The sequence below is a fragment of the Nyctereutes procyonoides genome, unplaced genomic scaffold, assembly GCF_905146905.1.
Source record: "Nyctereutes procyonoides isolate TBG_1078 unplaced genomic scaffold, NYPRO_anot_genome, whole genome shotgun sequence".
NCBI lineage: Eukaryota > Metazoa > Chordata > Mammalia > Carnivora > Canidae > Nyctereutes > Nyctereutes procyonoides.
In genome coordinates, this window is record NW_026575047.1 from 25,225,913 (window position 1) to 25,252,705 (window position 26,793).

At 35.6% G+C, this 26,793-nt stretch overlaps 2 protein-coding genes and 1 pseudogene across 4 annotated transcripts in view; 1 reads left to right on the forward strand and 2 right to left on the reverse strand.

The window, feature by feature from the left end:
- Positions 1-26,793, reverse strand: part of RAB28 (RAB28, member RAS oncogene family) — a 103,261-nt gene that overhangs the window by 31,252 nt on the left and 45,216 nt on the right. The window lies entirely within an intron of this gene.
- Positions 3,604-6,337, reverse strand: LOC129510536 (secretory carrier-associated membrane protein 3-like; annotated as a pseudogene).
- Positions 14,674-14,940, forward strand: LOC129510329 (DNA-directed RNA polymerases I, II, and III subunit RPABC4-like). Its single transcript, XM_055326423.1, is given in 1 exon segment — positions 14,674-14,940. A coding segment is annotated over 1 exon segment (177 nt). The 3' UTR covers positions 14,851-14,940.

A 26,793-nucleotide genomic window follows, 5' to 3' on the forward strand; every position in this document is an offset into this window, starting at 1 on the left:
TATCACTAACTTCTGACCAATGATGAAGAAAGAAGTGACATGCATCACTACTAGGCTTGACCCATATAAACCTCCCACGTCTGGCAGTCCTTACTCTCCTTTTTCATGGTAACCCATGAAGCCATCTGTTGAAAACAGCAGTTCCAGAACAATCAAAGAAGTCTAGGTCTCTGAAAGTGGGATGAACCACTAATGGTCAGCATTACCTGATTTGGGTCTTTACATAAACAAGAAATAAATTTCTATTGTGCTAAGATGTTGAAACTTTAGGGATTGTCTGTTTATAGCAATTAGCATTACCTTAACTAATACAGATTACCTAACATAAAATATAGATCTATATCATTCTTGCTAACAATGAACCTCTTCCTGAGTATACATTGAGTCTTGAATTATTAACTAATGATAACTTAAAGTTATAATTAGCAAAATAACAAAAATCTAAGCATTACAACTGTCTCTTTCATTATGGTTATGTCATACTCGAATATCACAAAATTACATTAACCTTAATTAAAAATTGAGAAGTCTTTTTTTTGCATTTTTTACTTACTAGGGAAAATAAAAACAAAACATGAAATATTGGAGAATTGTCCTTTCTTCTGCAATTAAATGGCTCTTACATTAACGAGGGAGAAAGACAGATAAACAAGTAAACACAAATAAACAAGGCAATGAAACAATTTTCATAATCTGAAATTGGGGGAGGAGCAGATAGAGAGTGACAGGAACCAAGATAGTAATTCTGCCAGTTTTATATGGTAGCTATGGAAGACCTCTTTGATCTGAGATCTAAAGGACGAGGATAAGCCAACCATGCTAAGAAGAGACTGGAGAAGGAAAATGTTTCAGTTACTCGAACAGCTGGGATAAAACCTGAGTTTTGAAAAATGAGTACAACTGAGAAAAACCAAGAAGTATAATAAATAAGAGTAAGGACATATAGCAGGTATACCATGAGGATATTATCCAAATTCAGCAATGAGAAGTCCTTGCAGGGTTGTAACCAATGGCACAAGTGATCTTGCATTTTGAAAACACTACTTTGGCTACTATGAGGAAGAAGGATGAGAGAGGGCAAAAACAGAAAGAAATGAATCTAGGAGATTTGGGAAACTATCTAAACTCTGTTTCAAAATTTGCAAAACATTTTGGGACCTTGTAATACTCCTGGCAAATAGGTAAAGCATTGATCTCTTTCACACATAAAAAAAAAAAAAAAAAAGTTCAGAGTAACTCAACCAAAGTCCCAATGCTAGTCATCAGCAGCACCAGAATCAGAACCAAGCCATCTAATTCCAAATCCACCTACTGTCTCACAAAGAACAAAGAGCATCAGCTTGGGGGATGATCACTCAACAGTCTTTTATTGAGAGTTTTAGTTAAAAGAATAAAGACATATAAGTTTTAAATGCTTGTCATTATAAAAAAGTTAACTATTATATACCTAGTTATTTCTTATCAGTACTTTAAAAGTATTCTTTAATATTAAATCATAAAACTAAGCCCATCAGCATTATAAACTAAGATACTCTTTGCCTTAACACTTGATTATATAAAGTTCTTTACAAAGTACTTGCAGCTGTACAAATTGTGAAATTACATAATGTTTAAAAATGATCCATCATGATTAGCCCAAATATGACAAGTAAAATATCCTTAATAATGTATTAAATTTTATTTACATGTCCTTAAAATATGTATATATTTTGACTTCTAAAACATACACACTAATATTAATTAGCCAAGTACATGATAACTTCCTTTTTTAAGTCCTATTTGTTTACTGGCATTCAGGCATTCTTATTCAAGAGCTCCACTGCATCTACCTATAGGATTACTGAGGTAATGAACAGAACAGTCTTTAAAGTTATAGTACAAATGTAATAAATAGCTTATAAACTACGTGTATCAAATATGTAATAGTCAAACCCACTGATTAGACTAAGTGATGAAAAATCCTAAGATTTTTAAAATCTGAAAAACATCACAATAGTATCATTTACTTTTTTATTTTGGCCTGATACTTTATAATATTCCTGTTTTCCTAAATATTCATTTTCAACATGCTATAAAAACATATTCGATAACAAATATGACTTTTTCATCCAAACCAGAATGTACTGTTTTTACAAAAAGGGAAAGTGCTGTATGATGCTGATCATTAATGTCTATTCCCTATCAATGGAAAGAAAGTATTAAAAGGATAAACTATATTTGCTCCTCAGTTCATATATGATATGATGGCCGAAATGAAATATTCTCTGTCAAATAATTATAAAATATGTCACTGTCTAACTTACAGAAATATAAGCAAAATACAAATATAGCACTTGTACAGATTTTCACAGTAATTTTTAGGGTATCAAGGAAACATCTAGAGTGTTGATCTGGTTATACTCAATTCAAACAAACTACTTGTCACATTAACTACCTCCAGGAAGTTACTCCAAACACAAAATAAACTGTTTATGCCCCTACTCAGATAGATAACATGACAGATTGTTATTAGTTGAAGACAGATGAAATACATTAATTTGATTGTGAGCATGTGTTTAATTTTACCCTGCCATGCACACTCTCTAATGCTGTCTTTCTCTGATGACATAGTAAATCATACTGTATTAGAAGAATTGCTAATGCCACAAAATAAAAAATGACCAGAACTTGACTTTGACTCTGCAGATTCTAAAACCAACCTTCTTTAAAAAACAGAACTACCTGAAGATCACTGTTCCACAGATTAAAAAAAAAAAGATATCATCAAAGAAACAACTACTTTCTAGTATAAATTTAAAAACCTCATTGCAGTTTAACATTGTTCCTGCATATTAGTTTTTATATTTATTTAGCAAATGTCTCTTCCTTTTCTATTTTCTATTGTGTTTTAAGTGTCTAACCTTATCAATGTGCATAAGTACGTTCTCTAATAAGGAAAATTGCCAAATTTGTTCCAAATATTCCCCTCATTAGGATTTTCCCTTTAAATGTTTCATGCTTTAGAGACACAGAAATGAAGTTTTATAAAATCAAATGTATTGATATAATAAATTCATTATTTAAGCCATGTTCATTTGGTTCTTTTATTCAATGTAGCTAAAAACAAAAGCAGATAAGCACCCAAAAAAGCATATAATACAATAGCCACTTAGAAAGTATGTGTTGAATAAAGACAAAAATGTTTTTAAGCCTTAAAAAATACAAAGTATCAACTGTGTTCTAAAATAACATACAGTTGACCCTTCTACAACTCGGGTTTGAACACTACAGATCCACTTACATGTTGGCTTTTTTTTTTTTTTTTTTGAGTTCCATTCTACTTCCTTATCTTTAAATAACCAAAGCCATTGCCTTGGCACAAGAGGGAAGCTGGACTGGAGTGTGTAAGAGGTGGCAGTGGTGTGGCCTAACTAGGAAGTGGAGGAGGGAAGCAGTGACTGGTCACAGGGGGCTCTTGGGACAGTGGGCAGTGGGCAGTGGGCAGGGGCAGGGCATGAGAGACGAGACGTCAAATAGTGATCTCTTGCCAAGTCCCAGAGATCTCAGGGGTGTGAACTAAGCCAGCTCCCTCCAGTGGCAGAGCCAGGGCATCCCAGTCAGGGGTCACGGGGCCTGGAAGGCATTTTTGAACCCCAGTGGTTGCACTGACAGCTACAGTTTGTAGCACCAAACTGAAGACACCAGAAGCAAATTCTGGCCAGGCCTCCTAAAAGCTGGCATCTGTGCAGCAGTACAAGGAGTGGATCTGCCTGAGCATCACAATTCCCAGTACACTGATGCTAATGAAGAACAGGGCAAGCAGCAGCATGAGCACAGCGACAGTCACTGGAGGCCGACAGTGTCGGCCTTCAGCACCATCAGAGCAGAGATCCAGCCACTGAACCCCCAACCTGGAATGCCTATGGCCTGGAGGACAAAAAAAAATCCTGGATGAAGACAATGAAGAAAACAAAGAAACTGAATGAACTATTGCTCCCGAAAGCCTTACACATGGGGCAGTATCAGCACACAAAGGAGCAGTGAGGCAAAGGACAACTCAGAGAACAGACTGCCCAAGCCTGAGCCACTTCTGGTCTCCATGAAAAGCTGGGCAGGAGAGGAAATTCAGAAGAGTCAGAGAGCTGCCCATGCAGAGGTCATACATGGTGCATAGGGTCTTCTGAAATCTCCATGGAGATGTCTTGTACAAAGTAGGGCCAAGCTAAGCAAAAAGTGGGGCTAACTATTCTGTCGAGGAGCTATGTTCCTCAAGGCAGCATGCTGCAGCCCTCACCTTCTCTGATCCAACTCCCCTGCCTTCCAGCTGAGCTGCTTCTGTGTCTTTAGCAGGACAGCTGGGACTGCTGAGGGGAAGCCTGGGTGCTATAGGAGTCCCACTGTAAGCTTTCTGGAGGACCATAAGGGAGTGAGCCAAGGGTGGAAGCAACAGGCCAGAGGCAGGAGGCTCTCAGACTAGTGGTAGCTCCCAGGGCTCAGAGAGTTGCAGGCATCAAGTGTGGCATTCTGTGGGCTAGGTGAGTGCTGGATCACACAGCTGGGACCTTAAGAGGCGTTGGGAAGCTTGCGCTGAGCCCTGTTTGTAACTGAATCCCAGGGTGCCCCCTACTGTCCAAGCCCTTGGACAGTAGGGGGCAGAGACAGTAACCCTTAGAGCTCCCTTCCATGTGTAGATTTTTTGGGATAAATACAGTAGAGTACTGTAAATGTATTTTATTTTCCTTATGACTTTCTTAATAACACTTTTCTCTAGCTTACTTTACTGTAAAAATGCAGTATATAACACACACAATATACAGAATATGTGTTAACCAATAGCTTATGTTATCTGTAAGGCTTCCAGTCAACAGTAGGCTACTAGTAGTTAAGTTTTTGGTCAAAAGTTACATGTGGATTTTCGACTGCGTGGATGTCATTCCCTAACCCCTACATTGTTCATGAATCACCTCTATATCCTTTCTTGTTTTGCAGGAATACTATACAGGACTGAAAAATTAATAGAGTCTCACTTCATAATAAGAATGAATATCACAAAAAGGTGTGAAAAATAGACGTAAGCCACAAAGGAATACACATAAATGACATCATTCATATGAAATTCTTCAAATAACCAAAATAAATATTATTTAGTGAAGTACATACAGATAAAACTAAAAACAAGTAAAAAAATATATGTAAAAAATTTTTAATTTAAAAAATTAAAAATTTTTCAATTAAAAAATAAAAAATAAAAATAAATAAATAAAAACAACAGCAAGGAAAAGATCAGGAAAAACGAATACGAGTTATCCCTAACATTGGCAAGAAGATTGTTAAAAGACACTTCAGAGGCCTCTGGGGTGCCTGGCCACACTCTACATCCTGACGCAAAAAGGGTTATTCTTCTACCTACACATATGTCTTATGGATTCTTATGTATGTATAGCCCACTATATTAAAACTTCCTATTAAAATTAAAATGACAATCTTCTCTTCAAACCTAATTTTTCATATGATCATAAAGAAGTCACTGTTGCTAAAATATTCATAGTTTTTACATTTTTCCTTTACCAGATCGATTCTTTTGACCTCCTGTATGTGACATGAGCCTCATGGATTTACTTATTTATCACCTGACTCTGCCAGATCCTCATTTGTTAACTACTTTACTTCTAATAATTCTCCAACACCTTTATAGATTCTCCATATTATTACAAAATTTGCCTAATCACTTTGCATTGCATACCCTTTGTAGCCACATATATATCACAAACCAACGTGTAAGAATTCTGAAGCAGTAATGAACATGAACTCTGTAGAGCCACCAGAGCAACACCACCAACAGCCAGGATCAAGAGGACAGGAGAGAGTACGTGCGAATTCATATTATTTCCTCAACTTAATTAGCCTCGCTATTTAGATTACCCAACTTCTTTCTGGGGATAGATAATGGATAACTACTTCTCCTCTAACTTCACACTAAAATGATATAATAGGTCTGAGAACACAGCACCACAGAATAAGTAAATCTTTCTATATTTGTGGCTGTCTACAACTTTTTATTGCTCTCTATAACATGTGTGCATAAATCATCAATATTAGGATTTGCCCAAATGCCAAAAGTCTAAATGAACTGGAAAATTAACTAATGTTTTGAATATTCTCCACAGGAATTCTTACTAGAGAATTTCATACCTGCATAGAACTGTACAGGTTCACAAAATTCTGCATGATATATAGATATAATAGGGTCCAAATTCACTTATGCCTTTCATACACAGATTTGCATGGAAAAAAAGAAACGTATTTGTCCTGTCTAGATACCAGCATACCTTGGGATCTTGCAAAGAACAGAAGCCATGGTAAGAACTGCTTCAATTGGAGGTGCCTGAGTGGCTCAGTGGTTGAGCATCTGTCTTTGGCTCAGGTCATGATTCCGGGATCCTGGGATTGAGTCCTGCATCAGGCTCCCTGTGGGAAGGCTGCTTCTCCCTCTGCCTATGTCTCTGCCTCTCTCTTTCTCTCTCTCTTTATGTCTCAATCAATCTTTAAAAAAAAATTTGCTTCTATTGGCAATTACATTACGGTTATTTAAGTCTTTGCATTTTCCAATTCCCCATAATATATTAGATCTACTGGAAGAGGAAATAAAAGATCATTTAAATAATAACAAAAAGAAAACAGTAAAAAGTGCCTGATGGCAAAAGAACTCAGTAATAAGAAGATATTAACATTTCTAGAGCAGTAGTTTTACATACAGTTTCTCTATACATATTAAATCACTTCATCCTCACAACAGCCATCATTTGACTGATGAAAAACCTGAGGCACAGAAAGGTAAATGACTTATGTAAGAACACACATCTAGTAAGCAGGGGAGTCAGAACTCAAACCCACAGCAATCCAGCTCCAGAGTCTGCATTCTTAACACTCAACGCAACTTTCTCTTCACATATATACACATGTCGTCTTCTGAGACTGCCTTATTTATACCACATTGTTTCGTGCATGTTATCCCAAGTAGAATAGTTCACTTTTTTAAATATTTTATTTATTCATGAGCAACAGAGAGAGAGAGAGAGAGGCAGAGATACAGGCAGAGAGAGAAGCAGGCTCCATGCAGGGAGCCCGATGTGGGACTCCATCCTGGAACTCCGGGATCACGCCCTGGGCCAAAGGCAGCCGCTCAACCGCTGACCCACCCAGGTGTCCCAGTTCACTCACTTTCAATGCCATATAAGATACCTTTGATAAACATACCACAATTTATATCTCTTTTCTCCTGATGGACATTCGACTTTTTTCCAATTGTTAGCTATTACCAATGACGCACTGTGACTATTCACAGTACCTGTCACCTGATACGTATGTGAAGCAGTCTGAGATATACAGTAGAGGAAAAAAAATGTTGAATCCTAGTCTACGAATGTTCATTGGTTCTCAGCCTTTGGCTGAGATCAAGCATAGTCTACAAATGTTCTTTATAGAATAATGCCCAATTACTCTCAAAGTGGTTGTGCCAATTTGTAATCTATCTAGCAGTGAATATGAACTCTTGTAGATCCTTATTACATCTCCATCACTATTTTTCTTAGGCCTCTTGATTTGTACCTTATCATGTACCTGTGGTCATATTTTGCATTTCTTTCTCAGTGAGGAGACTGTACTTATTTTCATGTCTTTGGGCCATTTGTCTTTCTTATTCTGTGAAATTCCTATTTCTGTTTTATGTCCATTTCCCTAGTGAGTTGTATTTTCCTTGTACATTTGTAAAAGTATAGTAATCTTTTGTCATTTACTTTGTTATAAATATATTTTCCCAATTTGTGCCTTATCTTTTTCAATTCTTTAATGTGTCACTTGGTAGAAACAAACATACTTATCTTTATGTGATTGATATATTATTTAAATTTAGCAACTGCATCTTGTTTAAAGACTCCTTCCACATACCAAGATAGGAAAGAAATTATTGTATTTTTCCTTCTAAAAATTGTGCCATTAACATTTCATTCCAGGTGAAGTGATTTTTTGTGTATGGGGTTAATATAGGGATCCACTTCCCTTTTCAAATAAACTGTCCCAGGATTACTTTTTAAATATTCTACTCTTTCTCAAAGATCTTCAATACCACTTTCAAAATAACATCCAAGTTCCATCTACATGAGCTCTGTTTCCAGCATCTCTATTCTGTTTCCTTGAGTGAATTCCGCACTGTCTTTATTATAAGCTACTTATAAAAAGTCTTGATCAGTGGCATGGTAAATGTTCCTCAGCTTGTAATTCAGGAGTAGAGTGACTTATTCTTGGCCTTCTAATATACACTTTAGATATGGTTTGTCTAAATACCATATGCAAAAATACCATCAGGCTTTTACTGAAATTATGCTGAATCAGTAAATCAATTTGAGAAGAAGTTAACATTTATAATATTTAGTCTTTGTCGCCTTTAATGTGATATTTGTCTTATTTTATTTGGGTCTTGTGCTTGCACAATTTTCTCAACACAGGAATTTTCAACATAATCATATTTGAAAATTTAGTCATTTTGCTTCTTCATTTTTAATCTGTATATCTTATCTTTTTCTTATTGGCTAGGACCTCAAGAATGATGCTGAACACAAGAATTGTTGAGAGCAGACATCCTTGCCTTGTACCTGATTTCAAGAGGAAAGCATTCACTCTGGACTACTCAGTATAATATTAACTATTTCTTATAGTTAGGCAACTATAAAAGGCAACTAAAGATGCCCTTTATCAGACTGAAGAAGTTCCCTCTCATTCCTAGTTTGCTGAGAGTTTTTTTAAAACATAAATTGATGTTGAATTTAGTCAAATGACTTTTATTACATCTGTTGAGATTATCAAATGGGTTTTCTTCTTTAGCCTATTGATAAAGTAAATTATATTAATTGATTTTTGAATACTGAATTAGCCTTGGATTTCCAGTATAAATCACACTTGGACATGATGTAGTATTTTTTTTACACTGTATATTGTTGAATTCATTGTTAGGATTTTGTTAAGGAATTTTTTGTGTATGCGTCTATGTTCATGAATGATATTGGTCTGCAGTTTCCTTATAGTGTCATTATCTGATTTTAGTATCAGATTAATGCTGCTGCTGTGAATTGGAAAGTGTGATATCTTTGGTTTTCTGAAAGAGTTTAAATATAATGGGTATTATTTCTTCTAAACATGTTTGGTAGAATTCACCAGTAAAACCATTTGGGCCTACAGTTTTACTTGTTGAGAACATTTTAAATTATGAATTCGATTTTTTCCATAAATATTGCAATATCAGTTTAATCTAATTCTCCTTGAATGAACTCTAATAGTTTGTATCTTTACAGGAATTTGTTTATTTAAGCTATGTTGTCAAATTTATGGAAGTAAAATTTTTCTTAATATTCAAGATTCTCCTTTTAACACCTGCAGGATATGTGGTAAATTCACCTCTTTCATTCCTGATGTTGAAATTTGTACCTTTTTTTTTCATGCTCAATTTGGCTAGAGGTTTATCAATTTCGTTGCTCTTTTTAAAGGACCAGTTTTTAGTTTAATTAATTTCTCTGTTGTTGTTTTTTTTTTAATTTTTTTTCAGGGGGCAGGAGATGGAGGGAAATAGGGACAGAGGGAGAGAGAGAATCTTAAGCAGGCACCATGCCTAGCACAAAGCCCAATGCGGGGCTTAATCTCATGACCTTGATATCATGACCCAAGCTGTGATCAAGAGTTGGACACAACCAACTGAGCCACTCGGATACCCTGATTTCTCTGTTTTTGATTTCTACTTTTGCCTTTACTATTTCCTTTCTTCCACTTGCTTTAGGTTTAATTTGCCTTTCATTTTCTAATTTCTTAGGGTAGAAGCTTGGATCACGGATTTTGAGAATTTTTTTTCTTTCCAAATATAAGCATTTAATAATACTAACCACTTATCTCTAAACACTAGTACTTCAGCTGCATCCTATAAATTTTGACATGTGTTTTCGTTTTTGTTCAATTAAAAATCTTTGGACCACTGGTTAGTTAAAGGTGAGCTGTTTAACTTCCATATATTTTGGCATATTACAAATATCTTTCTGTTACTAAGTTCTAGTTTCATTTCACTAGTGACAAACAACATTTTCAATTCTCCTAAATTTGTTAAGAGTTTTCTTTATAGGCCAGAAAATGGTCTATCTTATTCTGTGTGCACATTTACTCTGCTGTTGTTGAATGGAATGTTCCATATATGTCAGTCAGGTCCAGCTGGTCGATGCTGTTCATGTCATCTATGTCCTCCTGACTGATTATTTGTCTATAGGCCCTACCAGTATTGAGAGGGGTGTTGAAGTCTCAGCTGCATTGGTGGATTTGTCTATTTCTCTTTTCTGTTCTATCAGTTTTTGCTTTAAGTATTTTGAAGATCTCTTTATGGGTTTATAGACATAAGGATTGTAATGACTTTCTGGGAATTAACCCTCTGAATGTTATATTTTCTTTTTTAATACCTGCATTAAATTCCTTGTTTATACTATTAATGTTGCTGCTCCAATTTTCTTTTGATTAGTATGTACAGAATATTTCTTTTTCATTCCTTTCACTTTTAGCCTCTCTGAATCTTCATATTTTAAGTGGGTTTCTTATAGTCAGCATCTAAGTGGGTCTTGCTTTTATATCCATTCTGACTACCTTTATATTTTAATTGATGTATTTAGACAAGGTTTTGGCATACTTTTCTTTGTACAGAGTCAAATAGTAAATACATTAGAGTTTGTGGGTCATATGTTCTCCATAGCAACTACTCAACTGTGTCATTGTAGTGAAAAAACAGCCACAGACACAATGTAAAAGATGAGCATGGCTCTCTTCCAATAAAACTAACTATATATGGACAATTTTCATATAACTTTTGGAATATCCTTCTTTTGATGTTTTCCAACCATTTAAAAATGTAAAAACCATTCTTATATAATGGGCCATACAAAAAGTGGACCCTTATTCTACACTACTGGTCAAAACCACTCTTCTGTTTAAAAGCCTTCAGAGGCTTTCTATTGCTCTTAGGAGAAAATCTAAATTCCTTAAAACATTATATTTCTCAGCTCTCCTTGCCTTACACCCTAACCTCCAGATGGGAAAAATAAATTTACATTATATTTCAGGCTCTTTTCTAGCTTCTAAGGTTTTACTTCACCTGGACTGCTCTTTCTTGCCCTTTTTTGTATGCGACGTTCCTGCATATCTCTTAAGATTCTGTTTATGTATTTACTTCTGCTGTAAAAGTCCCGTTATGTACTAAGCACATCACTCTAAAACAACACTATCATACTGTCTCCCTCACCATTGTGCTTGGTACAGCAAAGATACTCATGAATGAATGAATGGATACTTTTAAATACAAGAGGAAACTGAGTGTGTGCAAATATTTACAATAATAACAGTCAAATTCCCACACATCATTGTTTTTAATGGTCCTCAGCATGCATTTTAACCAAACTGGTTTTAGAAAAAAATCTTCATTCTCAAAAAAACTGAAAGCATGTTCTTAATTACTAAGTGTCCCTTAGACTTTGATATTAAACTATTATGTAACAAGCTCAGAAGACTGTGCTAGTCCAATATGTCAATAAGCAAGAAAAAATAAGTTAAGACAACAAGCAAAGAAAACACTTCCTCTAATAAAAAAGTCTCTTCTTGGGTAGCCAAGGTGGCTCAGCGATTTAGCACTGTCTTCAGCCCAGGGCATGATCCTGGAGACGTGGGATCAAGTCCCATGTCAGGCTATCTGCATGGAGCCTACTTCTCCCTCTGCCTCTCTGTCTCTCATTAATAAATAAATAAAATCTTAAAAAAAAAAGATTTTAAAAAGTCTCTTCATAAGGAAAAGACACAAATATAGATAATTCCTAACAGGAATCTTCCTTTGAAAGAGGAAAACTCACTCCTGAATCTAAGAATAAATGTAAAACTTAATTTTTGTCAATTCTTACTTAAATTTCAAAGAATGACTAGTAATCTATAATACTTAAAAAAAGGAAGATCCCAAAGAAAGAAGGAGCTTTCACTGCAAACCTAGAAAAACATTCATCTCCACTGACAAAGATTTCTGCTCACAGTCTCAACATATCAGTATATCAGGTTATAACTCTATGGATATAAGCCGCAGTGATGGGGAAGAAGATAGAATAAAGAACAAATTTTTTTTTAAGAACAAAATTTTTTATACAACCCCCTTTGGTGTTCAGTTTTAAACCAAAAAAATACTTTACTGAAACAAAAACAGACACATTCAGCAGCTAAATTTTAATAACACTTGTTTTTTGTTTTCAGATATCTGCCTTTTTTTTTTTTTTTTTTTTTTTGTTAAGACTGCTGTGTACTTTTTGGCTAGTTCCAAATTAGAGAAAAATTCTGAAGTAGAATTTAAAAAGGACTCCTGAATATTTTTAAAACTCTACATTCAGGTATTCATTTTCAAAAGATTTATCATTTTTGTGTAGAATATCTCTGTCTCCTAATGAAAATGTAAACCTGTATTTGAGAAATAAATGGCTTGTGTGGAAGACTGAGTGAAAATTTTCTGGCTTAGTAGGAAACAAATGCATATAGCCAAAATCTCAAACCTAAGCATCTGTGACTTAAAACTAGCAGTATTTCTTTTATTGAGGTATGTTACCATATGATACATTCTAAATTTAAAATACTTTCAAATATAGTACATGGTACTTCTTATTTAAAATTAAACCCCAGAGGGGAATCTGGCTGGCTCAGTCAGTAGAGCATGCAACTCTTGATCTCAGGGTTGTAAATCTGAGCTTCATGCTGGGTGTAGAGATTACTTAAAAATAAAAAAATAATTTAAAAAATTAAACTTCAGAAATATATCTCATGAGTACAGTATGTTCAATGAAGCTGAAACAATAAACACAAGAGTTTATACCCAAAAGAGGCAAAAGAAAGCTGTCAACCTATATAAAATATACTATAAGTTAGAGAGACTATAGAACTATTAATATACTATATATTAACTAAATTGAATTTAAATTAAAAAAGAGACTGCAGAAAATCTACCTGAAAACTGTTTTCATGTTGACGAATCATCTAATTCTGAGACTGTCAAAAAATAGACCTCTTTTATTGACTACTCCAAGAGAAAAACTTTTAACAAGAAAAGCTGAGAGCATTCCCTCCAATTCTATGTCCATAATACAATCAGTAAATGATGGGGCATCCAATCAGTAAAAATTTTAGGTGGCTCTTCCAAATATAGCTTTTAAAAAGTCTGCATACAAGAAAGATATGTAGGCTTAAAGCCTTAAGTGAAAAGAATATATACATATGCAAAGAGATTGAGAGAATACATGTACATATTAACAACTGGTTGGTTCTGTGAGGTTGAATTAGGAGTGATTACTGTTTTCTTCATAAATTTCTGCATTTTCCACATTTTCTAAATTGAATATGTAATGATTATACTTTAAAATCCTACAAAATATCTATTATAGAATAATTGTAGAATAACTTTAGGATAACACTATAACAACACCTTAGAATATATTACACAAGCGACATATTTTAAATAATTCACTATGCTAAAACATCAATGAGATACATGTACTGAAAAGGTGATTTTTTTTAAACAAGTAAATCAGTGGCATCTTTGGCATCAATGGTACTCTACGAAGTTATGAAATTACTCTCCTAACATTTAATAATATTATGTTAAAATTTAATATTTTCAGATCTCCTCATTGGAAATTAATCCAATCTACAATTATTTATCATATCATCTTTTAAATACAAGTGTCTCAGAAGAAAATAAGCACTATCATAAAATCTCACTTGGGGCATGAATTAAAATGAATGGCTATAAACAATTCTATCAATTGCCAACAAAAAAGTCAATTTCAAAAATCAAAACATACTACCTCTGATACTAAACTACCATAATGAAAACAAAAGATATGCAAGCCATTTCCAATAAAGAACCACATGTCACTGAAACAAGCATTTGAACTTTAAAGTTGCTGAAAAGAAAAGTTTTAGACCTAACTTTACAATGATCACATCACATTATATCACCCATCTATAGTTTAATACAAAAATATGTCTTTGAGCACTGGGTGTTATTCTGTATGTTGGTAAATTGAACACCAATAAAAATTAATTTATTAAAAAAAAATATGTCTGAATATTGGTTGTCAAAACATCTCTCGCTATGCCTCTGTCATGGTGTTGATGTAAAATACCACTTCTGTCTCACTCTAGGCAATTTACATATACAAACTTCTTTGGGTTTTTGTAACCTCTCCAGCTCAATGTTTTGTTAAATGAGTCTTTATGGTAAAAAGACTTCAACTGTCTTTACAAGACTATTAAGTCTTTTATTTTTTTATTTTTTTTATTTTTTTAATAAATTAATTTTTATTGGTGTTCAATTTACCAACATATAGAATAACACCCAGTGCTCATCCCGTCAAGTGTCTCCTTCAGTGCCCGTCACCCATTCACCCCCACCCCCCGCCCTCCTCCCCTTCCACCACCCCTAGTTCATTTCCCAGAGTTAGGAGTCTTTATGTTCTGTCTCCCTTTCTGATATTTCCCACACATATTAAGTCTTTTAAATGTTTTTAAACCAGTACTTAAGAGTAGGAAGTTTCTCCCGGCTGCGTGGTCAGGGAAGTGGTTGCTTAGGATTTGGAAGGACTATCAATGGACACCCAGAAGGACATTCAATCCCCAAAGTAGTAGCCAATGATATATATCTGAGGAGAATGTCACACAGAAAATGAAATAAAATCCAGGGATCCAATCAGATGCAGAGAATGTGGATATAGAATAATGTACAAGAAAAGGACTAAAAGATTGGTGGTTTTTGATGCTCGATGAAACATGGAGTTCAGAGGATTATCTTCGTTTGTACCTGGATTTACTGTTAATGTTGTATAGCCTTTGATTAGTGTATATATCTTTATGAATACAAATACACATGATTTCATTTAAAATCCATCTTGTATTTAGGTATCAATAGTTTCTATAAAGAAAAGCTTTTTTGTTCAATAATTGATAACAATTTACTTTTATTGTATATATAATCTGACACAGGGTGAAAAAGTGCTTCCTTAAACCACACTTTTAATCAAGGCTTAGAATCTTGTGGGGGCCTTGTTAAAAATGAAGTTTTCTAGGGCTCTTTGAAGATCTGATTAAGTTCGTTCCTTGGAAACTACTGTTTTACATCACCAAGTCTGTAAACTCTCCAGCATCATTTTGTTCTGTGTATACTAATGTACTTAGCATGAATGCATTATTTTGAGTTAAATTTTTCATTTTTCCTTGATATAGGCCTTCTGTATTTGTATATAATGCTTGACTATGTTTTTAAATATTGGCTGAGGGTGGGATGCGCAGGTGGCTCACCAAGTGAGCGTCTGTCTTTGGCTCAGGGCATGATCCCGGAGTCCTGGGATTGAGTCCCAAATCAGGATCCCTGCATGGAACCTGCTTCTCCCTCTGCCTATGTCTTTGCCTCTCTTTTTGTGTCTCTCATGAATAAATAAATAAAATCTTAAGTAAATTTTGAAAAAAAAAAAAAAAAACAGTACTGGGGATCCCTGGGTGGCGCAGCGGTTTGGCGCCTGCCTTTGGCCCAGGGCGCGATCCTGGAGACCTGGGATCGAATCCCACGTCGGGCTCCCGGTGCATGGAGCCTGCTTCTCCCTCTGCCTGTGTCTCTGCCTCTCTCTCTCTCTCTCTCTCTCTGTGTGACTATCATTAAAAAAAAAATAAAAATAAAAAAAAAACAGTACTCAAGCACAATAAGGATTTTTTAACCCAAACTATTATTTAAGGTTCAAAGTATCACTGATATGCCAGATGAAATATTAAAAATGAGAATACACATAGTATTTTTTAAAAGAAAGAAAAGGTGCCAAGAGGAGAAGACAGAAAAAAATTTCTGGAAGATAAAATAAGATGGTAGAAATAAATCTCTAAATATGGGATCTAACGTGAAAGGTTTCTAGTATGAATCCTAGAAGGGTGAAGTGTATCAATTAGGGTTGGATCAAAGCAACAGAACCCAGTATGGGTGATAAAGAAGAATTTATTGTAAGGGTTACACCTTAGAATAAACTGTGGAGGCTGTTGGAGCAGTAGGTACAGGCTGTTGCCTCTGAATCTAATCTTGAGCCTGAAGTCACTACAGGTCAACCTGACCAGCAGTCAGGAAGGGAACTGGATAAACAGAGGAGCAAAAACAAATTGGAACCTATGAGGATGAGCTAGAATTGATAAAGACAACTGAAATCTACAAGAACAAACTGGATTCTGAGAGGACAACAGAAACTGGCAATGACAAACTGGAACTCACATCTGCTCTCACCAACTTTAACCTTGATGCCAAGGGTGAGCTATGTACAAGCTGGACAAGTGCTCAGAGACAAGGAAGGGGGAAATCTGGCAGGAGCTAAAGGAACTGCTGATCCTCGTGCAATCCCACACCTACAAGGTAAGCTAACAAATCAGTGATACTGTGCAGAGAGTTGACACAGTGTCTGGTACTCAGCACTGGCCCTCAGAGAGACAAAAAGCATGCCTGCCACTTCCTTGTGTCTCTTGTGACCACTACTAACCAAAACAATACAGGGAACAAAATCTGGGGAAACATTCCAGATTAGCCAAGCAGACCTAGTACATCACCACCTGAGACAGAAAACGTCCACATAACCTTGAACTATTACAAAAGGTATAAAGAGTGAAGAAGGACAGCTAGACAGACTGGTAAATCAGTGGTAAATAGGTCTAAGGAAATTCCTTTTCTTCTACAATGGGCAGGGGATTCAGTTATAGCCTGCCTAGGTACCCATGTTTGAAGCCTGACTTGACAACATGCCACCAATACTCTATGGTTAGGGTGAGAGATACTGCAAGCCTTGAGGTCCATCCTCACATTCAAGGTAAGAACTGCTGAGAAAATCCAACATTGACTATCATCATAAATTTAAAAACCCAGATCAGCTAATACAATTCTATCTTCATATTTTAATAGGAATAAGCAAGCATCCACAGATCATAAGGAATCAAAAACATGAAAGTGAGGCCACAGAGCTATTGGCTCTCAAGAAAATAGTAAATAAAGAAAATGAAGTACAAAAAAGAAAAAAAAATGCATGCATCCTGTCCTCCTCATCTCCAGTTGCTTCCTGTCGGGCAGCTGGGGCTACTGCTGCTAATTCTGCTTTCACTTCAGCATCATGGCAGAGACAATGGCTGCAGTGGGATACAGAGGGCAGTGAAGAAGGCTGGGCTCATCTAAGATGGTAATCTCCTGTATTTGATGAGGATTGAGTTATACAGGTGTGTGAACTGTCAAAATCAACAAATGGTACTTTTGAGATTTTTTTCATTTCACTGTAAGTAAATCTCACCACCAAAAAAAATTAAATTCTAGGTAATGACATGCACAATGAAATGTTTAGGTGTAAAAAGCACTGTCAGCAACTACTTATTTTGAAATGCTTCAAAAAAGCAGATGAACTGCTAGACTGATAGAGGGATGGATAGATGGACAAATTTGTGATAAAGCATTATACCAAAATATCCATTGTAAACTCTAGATCAGGGGTCAGCAAACTATATAGCCTGTAGGCCACATCCTCTGGTCTGCCACCTGTTTTTGTTATGGCCCATGAGCTAATAACAGGTTTTATATTTCTTAAAAGTTGAAAATAAATGACTAACCCATGACATGAATGTGAATTCTGAAATACAAATTTCAATGTCCATAAAGTTTGATTGGAACACAGCCACATTTATTCACTTATTCATTTATTCATACTGTCCACGGCTGGTTTTGCACTATAATAGGACAGTTGAATAGTTGTAACAGATACTGTATGGCTTGCAAAACCTAAAATATCTACTATCTGGATCTTTTCAAAAAAGTTTGCCAATCTCTGCTCTCGGCAATGAGTATACAAATGTTTAATTCTTTCAATTTTTCTGTGTATTTGAAAATATAATAGAATGCAAAAAGTATATAATAAAATCAGTATCTTAGCTGACTCTACATTGGCCCATTGGGAGGTTAAGGGAGATTCTATCTGACTTAAGTGCTGTAGGCAGCTTTTCTAAAACCTACCCAGAAGAAAAAAATCATGTGTTTAAGAATCTCAAATGGAGAGAAAAATAGCACCAAGACTCTTCTAAAGCTGAGAATCCTAAAGAGATGCCCCTGTCCATTAAAACTGGGCAACAGCCAGTGAAAGTATCAAGGCAAACTGACATCATATGAAGTCTTAGGTCAAAGAAAGAAAACAGACATCCATAAGAAATCAAAACATCAAGCCTTCCTCCACTCTTTCTCAGTTGAAGACTGGTAGCTTCCAAGGGCTGCCATTTTTTTTAATAAATTTATTTTTTATTGGTGTTCAATTTACCAACATACAGAATAACACCCAGGGCTCATCCCGTCAAGTGCCCCCCTCAGTGCCCGTCACCCATTCACCCCCACCCCCCGCCCTCCTCCCCTTCCACTACCCCTAGTTCATTTCCCAGAGTTAGGAGTCTTTATGTTCTGTCTCCCTTTCTGATATTTCCCACACATTTCTTCTCCCTTCCCTTATATTCCCTTTCACTATTATTTATATTCCCCAAATGAATGAGAATATATAATGTTTGTCCTTCTCTGATTGACTTACTTCACTCAGTATAATACCCTCCAGTTCCATCCACGTTGAAGCAAATGGCGGGTATTTGTCGTTTCTAATGGCTGAGTAATACTCCATTGTATACATAAAACACATCTTCTTTATCCATTCATCCCATTAAGAAGGTATCACAATCTAGGTTGCTTAAAACAAGAGAAATTTATTCTCTCACAATTCTGGAGGCTAGAGGTCAGAAATCAAAGTATTGGCAGGGCTGTGCTTCCTCTGAAGGCTATAGGGAAGAATTGTGCCTTGTCTCTTCCTAACTTCTTGAGGTTTCCAGCAAACCTTGGCACTCTTTGGCTTATAGCTGTATCACTGCAAACTCTGACTCCATCTTCACATGGCTTTCTTCCTTATTTTCCTGTGTCTCTGTTTAAATTTCTCTTCCTTAAAAGATACATCATTGGGGACGCCTGGGTGGCTCAGTGGTTGGGCGTCTGCCTTTGGCTCAGGTGTGAACCTGTGGTCTGGGATCCAGTCCCACGTAGGGCTCCTTGTGGGAAGCCTGCTTCTCCCTCTGCCTCTCTCTCTCTCTCTGTCTCTCATGAATGAATAAATAAATTTTAAAAACTTTAAAAAAAAAAGATACATCATTGGATTTAAAGTAAACCCTACTCAAGTATGACTCACTTGATTATACCTGCAAAGACCCCACATCTATGTAAGGTAATACTTACAGTTACTGAAGGTCAGGATTTCAATTTATCTTTTTTGGGAGAAAACAATTTAACCCACAACAAAGGCTATTCTATTTCACTAAGAAACTGAAACAGTCAAGAAACCTTCTACATGTGTCACCAAATCTGTACGTCAAATATGGTAGAAGAGGTGTGCCTGGGTGGCTCAGTCAGTTAAGCTTCCAACTCTTGATTTTGGCTCAGGTCACGACCTCAAGGTCATGAGACTGAGTCCTGTGTCAGGCTCCGCAATGGGTGTGAAGCTTGCCTATGATTCTCTCTCTCCCCCTGCCCTGGCCTCCCTCACCCCCACTCACATTCGTGCACTCACATTCAAGCTACTCTCTCCTCTCTAAAAAAAAAAAAAAAAAAAAAAAAGGGGGGGGGGGAAAGGAAAACTCCTCAGAAGAATAACCTATACTTATTGATTCCAATCTGGCTTTTGTCCTCAGCCCTCAGCACTTCACCAAAATTGATCTTATAAAGATAAATAATGAGGGTAGCCCCGGTGCTTCAGCGGTTTAGTGTCACCTTCACCCCAGGGTGTGATCCTGGAGACCCGGGATCGAGTCCCATGTCAGGCTCCCTGCATGGAGCCTGCTTCTCCCTCTGCCTGTGTCTTTGCCTCTCTCTCTCTCTCTCTCATCTCTCTCTGTCTCTCATGAATAAATAAAATATTTAAAAAAAAAGATAAATAGTGAAAAGCTGCTAATCTAATAATCAATTATTGATATTACTTACCTATCAGTAGCATTTGAAGTAGCTGATTCCTCCCTCCTTGGAACATATTCTTCAACTAGCATCCAGAATACCATACTCAATACCAAAACTAGATAAGTAACATTTCTTTGAAATGTTCTAGAAGTACACTGAGATGCAGTACTTTAAGGCATTCTTTGAAATAACATCAATGTAGAATATCAGCAAAGTTACAGGATACAAGGTTAATATAAAAAACGTCAACAGCTATATTCAAGTGATGAGCAACTGAAATTTGAAATTAAAAACATAATACCATTTACATTAGTAACCACCCCCAAATGAAGTCCTTAGGTATAAATCTAATAAAAAATGTGCAAGATCTATACCTTGTAGAGAAAATGTATATGTGGAGGAAAACTACAAATCTCTCATGAACAAAATTAAGTAAGAGTTAAATAAATGGAGAGATATTCCATGTTTATGGATAAGAAGACTCAATATTGTCAAGATGTCAATTCTATCCAACTTGATCTATAGATTCATTGCAATCTTAATGAAAATCCCAGCAAGTTATTATGTGCATATTGACAAACTGATTCTAAAAAGTTTATATAGAGGGATGCCTGGGTGGTTCAGTGGTTAAGCGTCTGTCTTCAGCCCAGGGCATGATCCTGGAGTCCCAGGACTGAGTCCCACATCAGGCTCCCTACATGGAGCCTACTTCTTTCTCTCTGCCTAAGTCTCTGCCTCTCTCTCATTCTGCCTCTCATTAATAAATAGAATCTTAAAAAAAAATAAAGTTTACATAGAGAGACAAAAGGCCCAGAATAGCCAAAACAATATTGAAGGAGAAAAGCAAAGTAAGAGAAGTGACACTACTCAAATTCAAGACTTATTATAAAACTCCAGTAATCAAGACACTCTGGTATGGCAAAAAAAAAAAAAAAAAAAGACAGATCAATGAAATAAAAGAGAAAGCCAGAAATAGGCCCATATAAATAGAGTCAACTTATCTTTAACAAAAAAGCAAAGACAGTCTTTTCAATAAATGGTGCTAGAACAAGTAGACATCCATATGCAAAAATAAATGGATCTAGATACAGACTTTATGTTCTTCACAAAAATTAATTCAAAACAGATCACAGACCTAAATGTAAAGCACAAAACTATAAAACTCCTAGAAGATAACATAAAAGAAAACTGAGATGGTAAGTTTCTAGATACAACACCAAAGGCACAATCCATGAAAAAAAAATGATAAGTCAGACTTCATTAAAATTAAAAACTTCTACTATGGGAAGCACAATGTCAAAAGAATGAGTAGACAAGTCCCCACACTAGCAGAAAATACTTGCAAAAGATACATCTGATAAAGCAATGTTATCCAAAGCATACAAAAAACTCTTAAAATTCAATAAGAAACCGGGATCCCTGGGTGGCGCAGTGGTTTGGCGCCTGTCTTTGGCCCAGGGCGCGATCCTGGAGACCCAGGATCGAATCCCACGTCGGGCTCCCGGTGCATGGAGCCTGCTTCTCCCTCTGCCTGTGTCTCTGCCTCTCTCTCTCTCTCTCTCTGTGACTGTCATAAATAAATAAAAAAAAATTAAAAAAAAAGAAAAAAGATTAAAAAAAAAATTCAATAAGAAACCAAATATAAAAATGGACCAAAGACTTTAACAGACACCTCATCAAAGAAGATATACAGATGGCAAATGGCATATGAAAGTATGTTCCACATCATATACCAAAAGGAAAACACACATTAAATCATGATACCACTGTAACCTATTAGAATGGGCAACACCAAATTTTGGTAAGAATGTGGAACAACAGGAGCTCTCAATCATTGCTATTGTGAATGTAAAATAGTACAGCGCCTTTAGAAGACAGTGACAGTTTCTTACAAAACTAAACATACTCTTGATCCAGCAATCGTGCTCCTTAGTATTTACTTGAATGAGCTGAAAACAAGTCCACAAAAAAAAAACCTGCACACCAATGTTTATAACAGCTTTATTTATAATTGCTAAAACTTAAAAACAACCATTCAGTAGGTTAATAGAAATAGACTGCATTAAAATGAATGAGCTATCAAGGTATGAAAAGACATGGAGGCGATTTAATGCATATTACTAAGTAAAAGAAGCTAATCTGAAAACACCACATACTGTATGACAAACTATATGACATTATTGAAAAGAAAAAACTATGGAGACAGTAAAAACATCAGTGATTGCCAGAAGTTGGGCAGAGGGGTCGGGGGGTGGAGGAAAAGGTAAAGCACAGAAGATTTTCAGGGCAGTAAAAATAATCTGTATAATAACGACAATGATGGACCAATGTCCTTATATATTGCACAAACCCAGAGAATGTATTAAATACCAAGAATGAATCAGGGAACTATGGACTTTGAGTGATACATGTCAGTGTAGGTTTGTCAAATGTAACAAATGTACCACTCTGATGGGGTGTTAATAATGGGAGAAGCAATGCATGTGTGAGATATATGGTAGGGTATATGGGAAATCTCTGTATCTTCACTTCAATTTTGCTGTGAACCTTAAACTGCTCTTTTAAAAAAAAAATGTCTTTTTCAAAAAGAGTTTATTTATTTATTTATTTATTTATTTATTTATTTATTTATTTATTTTATTTATTTGACAGAAAGAGAGAGAGTGAGCACAAGCAAGGGGAGCAGCAAGCAGAGGGAGAAGGAGAAGCAGGCTCCCCACTGAGCAGGAACTTGACAGGGGCTGGATCCCAGAACGCTGGGATCATGACCTGAGCTAAAGGCAGACACTTAACCAAATGAGCCAACCCAGGCGCCGCCAAAAATCAGTCGTGATAGTAATATATTAAAAAAAAAAAAAAAAAAGACCATCAGCAAGAGTCAATTGATTCTGGAATTAAATAAACTTGCTGGATATTACTTAAATTAAAGACTGAAACCCAAATAAAAACTACATCAACAAATGCCGTTTTCCTGAAATACTTCATAGTAATTCAACACAGATCTTTCCATTTCAAAAGCAAATATGAGCAAATTCAATTTCTAGCCTCATGAAGAGCACTCAAGATCCTATATCAAAGCTTTGTGTGTATGTGTGTACACATTCAATTCAATAGGAAGAATTCTTAGAGAAAGCCAAATTTGATCTATATACATTTTTTTCAAGATCTTGATGAATTTGGCATTATAGGAGGATCAACAGAAGCTTCTAACCTCCAGCAAAGTTCTTGGTTCTAATAGATTCTGGCAGTTTTGGGGGTTTTGATTTTTTAATTTCCCACATGTATACAAAGTTCTGTGGCAAGAAAAATGTGACAGTATGATAGAGTTGATTCAATTCTAAGCAATACATAAGTGACTATCCTCATAGGATATCACTACTTTTCCCCTTCCACTCCCCCTCAACACCTTATATTCTAGTAGTGAAATATAAAAGAAAAAGAAATTAAAGCTTAGGTTAAAGACTAGATTTCAAGTTTCACACTGACTTTAGCTTAAGTTTAATGACTATCATATTAGTCTCATATCTATTTTCTCTAGAGATTTAAACTTGAGATAACATTCAAACTGATGAGGACAAAAATTTGCCTGATTGCTGCTTCAACCTGGAGACCCTCTCTCTTTAACATCCCCATCTTTTGAAAAAATTCCTGTTAAGACTCCATAAAGATTCAGTACAAAGAGCCTTACTGGGGAAGAGAGGACAGAGCAGAATTCATCCTCTTCTTAGCCTCAGGTTATCATCTGAGCCAATCTGATAGGAATCCTGCACAATTCCAGAAGAAACCTTGGAGAAGAATCTCTGAGGAGAGGAACCTGGCATGAAACCTCAATAGAATGAAGGCCATGAGGAAAAAAAGTAAATGAACTCATAAAACCCCAAACAATACTTCATCAATATCTATGACTTTCTTATTTCAGAGTCTTCACATAGTACTGATCCTTTACCTTGATCCCCATTTAATATCCCACCCTCCTCTGCCTGCCCATACATCCAGTCTCATAAATCCAACCTTCCTCGAAATTTCATGGCCATATCTTGAAAAGTATCAGGTCTCTAAGGGTAGACGATATCTTACTCTTCTTGTATTCCTAGCGTTTAGTATAATCCCTAGGCAAAGCAGGCCCTTAACAGATGTTTGCTGAATAAAAGCATACTACCATATTGCACTGATGAGATGACAGTCATGTTATTCAATAGTTAGTCAAAATATTTGGCTGACCTTTAAAGTGCTTAGTTATTAGTATTAGTCTTAGTAATCTTTATTCTCAAGATTATGACTAATGACATTATTTTCACCCTATGGGTAACAACAGTACTTCAGAAGTTTGGATTTTCAAGGCCACTTCCTTAAAAAGTTTGTATATTTTTTAATCATCATTAGCATGTCCTTCTCCTTGCTTTCCATGAAATTAAGATATGCATGGTCTAAGAAAATAGCTCAGCCTCATGGTCCAAATGAATAGATTCCCTATAGATCTGATATTCTGAAATAAACTGATCTATTTTTAAGCTTCTCTATTTCTAGTTTTGAAATTCTCTTCATTAAAACATCTAACACAAAACATTAATAAATATAATCTATATTTTATTTGATATGCAAACTGTAAAATACAAAACATTTTGAAGATATAAAATACTTGAAGACTTAAAACCCTTCTGAAAGTACTATCTTCCAGGTATGAGAGAATACCTGGAACAAGATTTTCCTCCTGCCATAAACCACCAGAGAATTGGACAAAATATATAAAGCAGACATTGAACATCAGGCTGGATGATCCCTGAAAGATGAGATACAAATAAATGACTTTATAGTCACTCTGACATTCTACCTGGAGGTATTTTCTGGACCACACAAAGGCAAAGAACTAAAGGCAAGCACCACTAGTCCGTGACTGGGGAAAACTGAGAACACAGTTCAAATAAGGGAAGCACTTGGGACTCTGTGAAGCAGAGTACTGGAAAGGACAACTCTACAAAGATAAAAAGGTCCAGAAATCTTTATAAGGGTCTCTTTGAGCCTGTTCTTGATTAAGCTACATGTATATAGGGCAAAACTCCATGAGGCTGGGCAAAGAGGAACTAGGGCAAAACTCCATGAGGCTGGGCAAAGAGGAACTAGAAAAACTCCCAGAATGCAAACAGACCTGGGAAATATTCAACTTCCAACCAACTACAGAGGAAGGTACTCATGGAATACCCAAGCATTCAGTGGAAAATACAAAAGGATAACACCTTAGGAATGGAAATAAACTAGCCCTAGAGATAGGCACTCTAACAAAGCTCAAAGACTAGCAAGCTACAGATAATTTAAGTGCCTACCAAAGTACAAAAGATAATAACAAAGTACAACACTCAAGAATGTCCAGAGCCCAAAACAAACAAAAAAGTTTGAAGTATAATAAGAGAAATATTAGCTATATAAACAATAAAATCTGAGCAAGCTCAGGGGGAAAAGAATCAGAGAAACAGATCCAGAAATAATAAAAATCATGGGTTAATTATCAAGTACTAACAAAAAATTTACTAGAGAGATTCAATAGCAGATTCAAGCAGGCAGGAAAAACAATCTGTGAACTTGAGATAGGTCAATTGAGATTATTCATAATCAAACTGTAATAGAAAAAAAATTTTTTTAAAAAAAAATTACTGTCTCCACAGATACTGTTGCATTTCACAAAATCCAATACTCTTCCATGATAACAACATGACAGAGATAGCTGCTCTCATCATTTTTGTTCACTGGAAGTTCTAGCTGCAGCAATTAGGCAAGAAAATGAATTAAAAGCCATCCACATTGGAAAGGAAAAAGTAAAATTATCTCTACCTAGAGATGACATGATTTTTATAAGTTGAAAATCTTAAAGAATCCACACTCTAATGTAAGACTATTAGAACTAATAAACTAGTTCAGCAAGGTTGCAGAATATAAGATCAATATACAAAATCGTTTGCATTTCTCTACACTGGCAATAAACATGAAATTAAGAAAATGAAATTAAGAAAGGATTTCAATTAATAATAGGATACAATAGCACTAAAAAGAACAAAATACGAATAAATTTAACAAAACAAGTATAAATTTTATTCTCTGAAAACTATACAACATTGTTGAATGAAATTAAAGAAAAACTAAATAAATGGGAAAACTTCTCATGCTCATAGATTGGAAGACTTAACATGGTTAAGATGGCATTACTCCCCAATTAATCTATGGATTCAACATAATATGTACCAAATTTCCAGTTGATTTCTTTGCAGCAAATGAGAAGTAGATCCTAAATTCATACGGAAATGCAAGGAACTCAGAATAGTCAAAACAATCTTGAAAAAGAAGAAAATAAGAGGAATCACACTTCTTGATTTCAAACGTACTACAAAGCTATGTGGTAATACTCAACGTGGTACTGCCATAAGGACAGACATAAAGAGCAATGAAATGCAATGAGAGTCCAGAAATAAATCCATACATCTATGGCCAACTGACAGTCACAAGTGCCAAGACCATTGGAAAAGAATATTTTCAGAATATTATGCTGGGACATACGCAAAAATAATCTCGACTCCTATTCACATAATATAAAAACTTATTCAAAATGGATTAAAGACCTAAGCCAAAGAGCAAAAACCATAAAACTCTTAGAAGAAAACATAGGTACAAATCTTCATGACCCTGGAGAGGGCAACAATTTCTTAGATATAACACTTAAAGTGTAAACAACCAAAGAA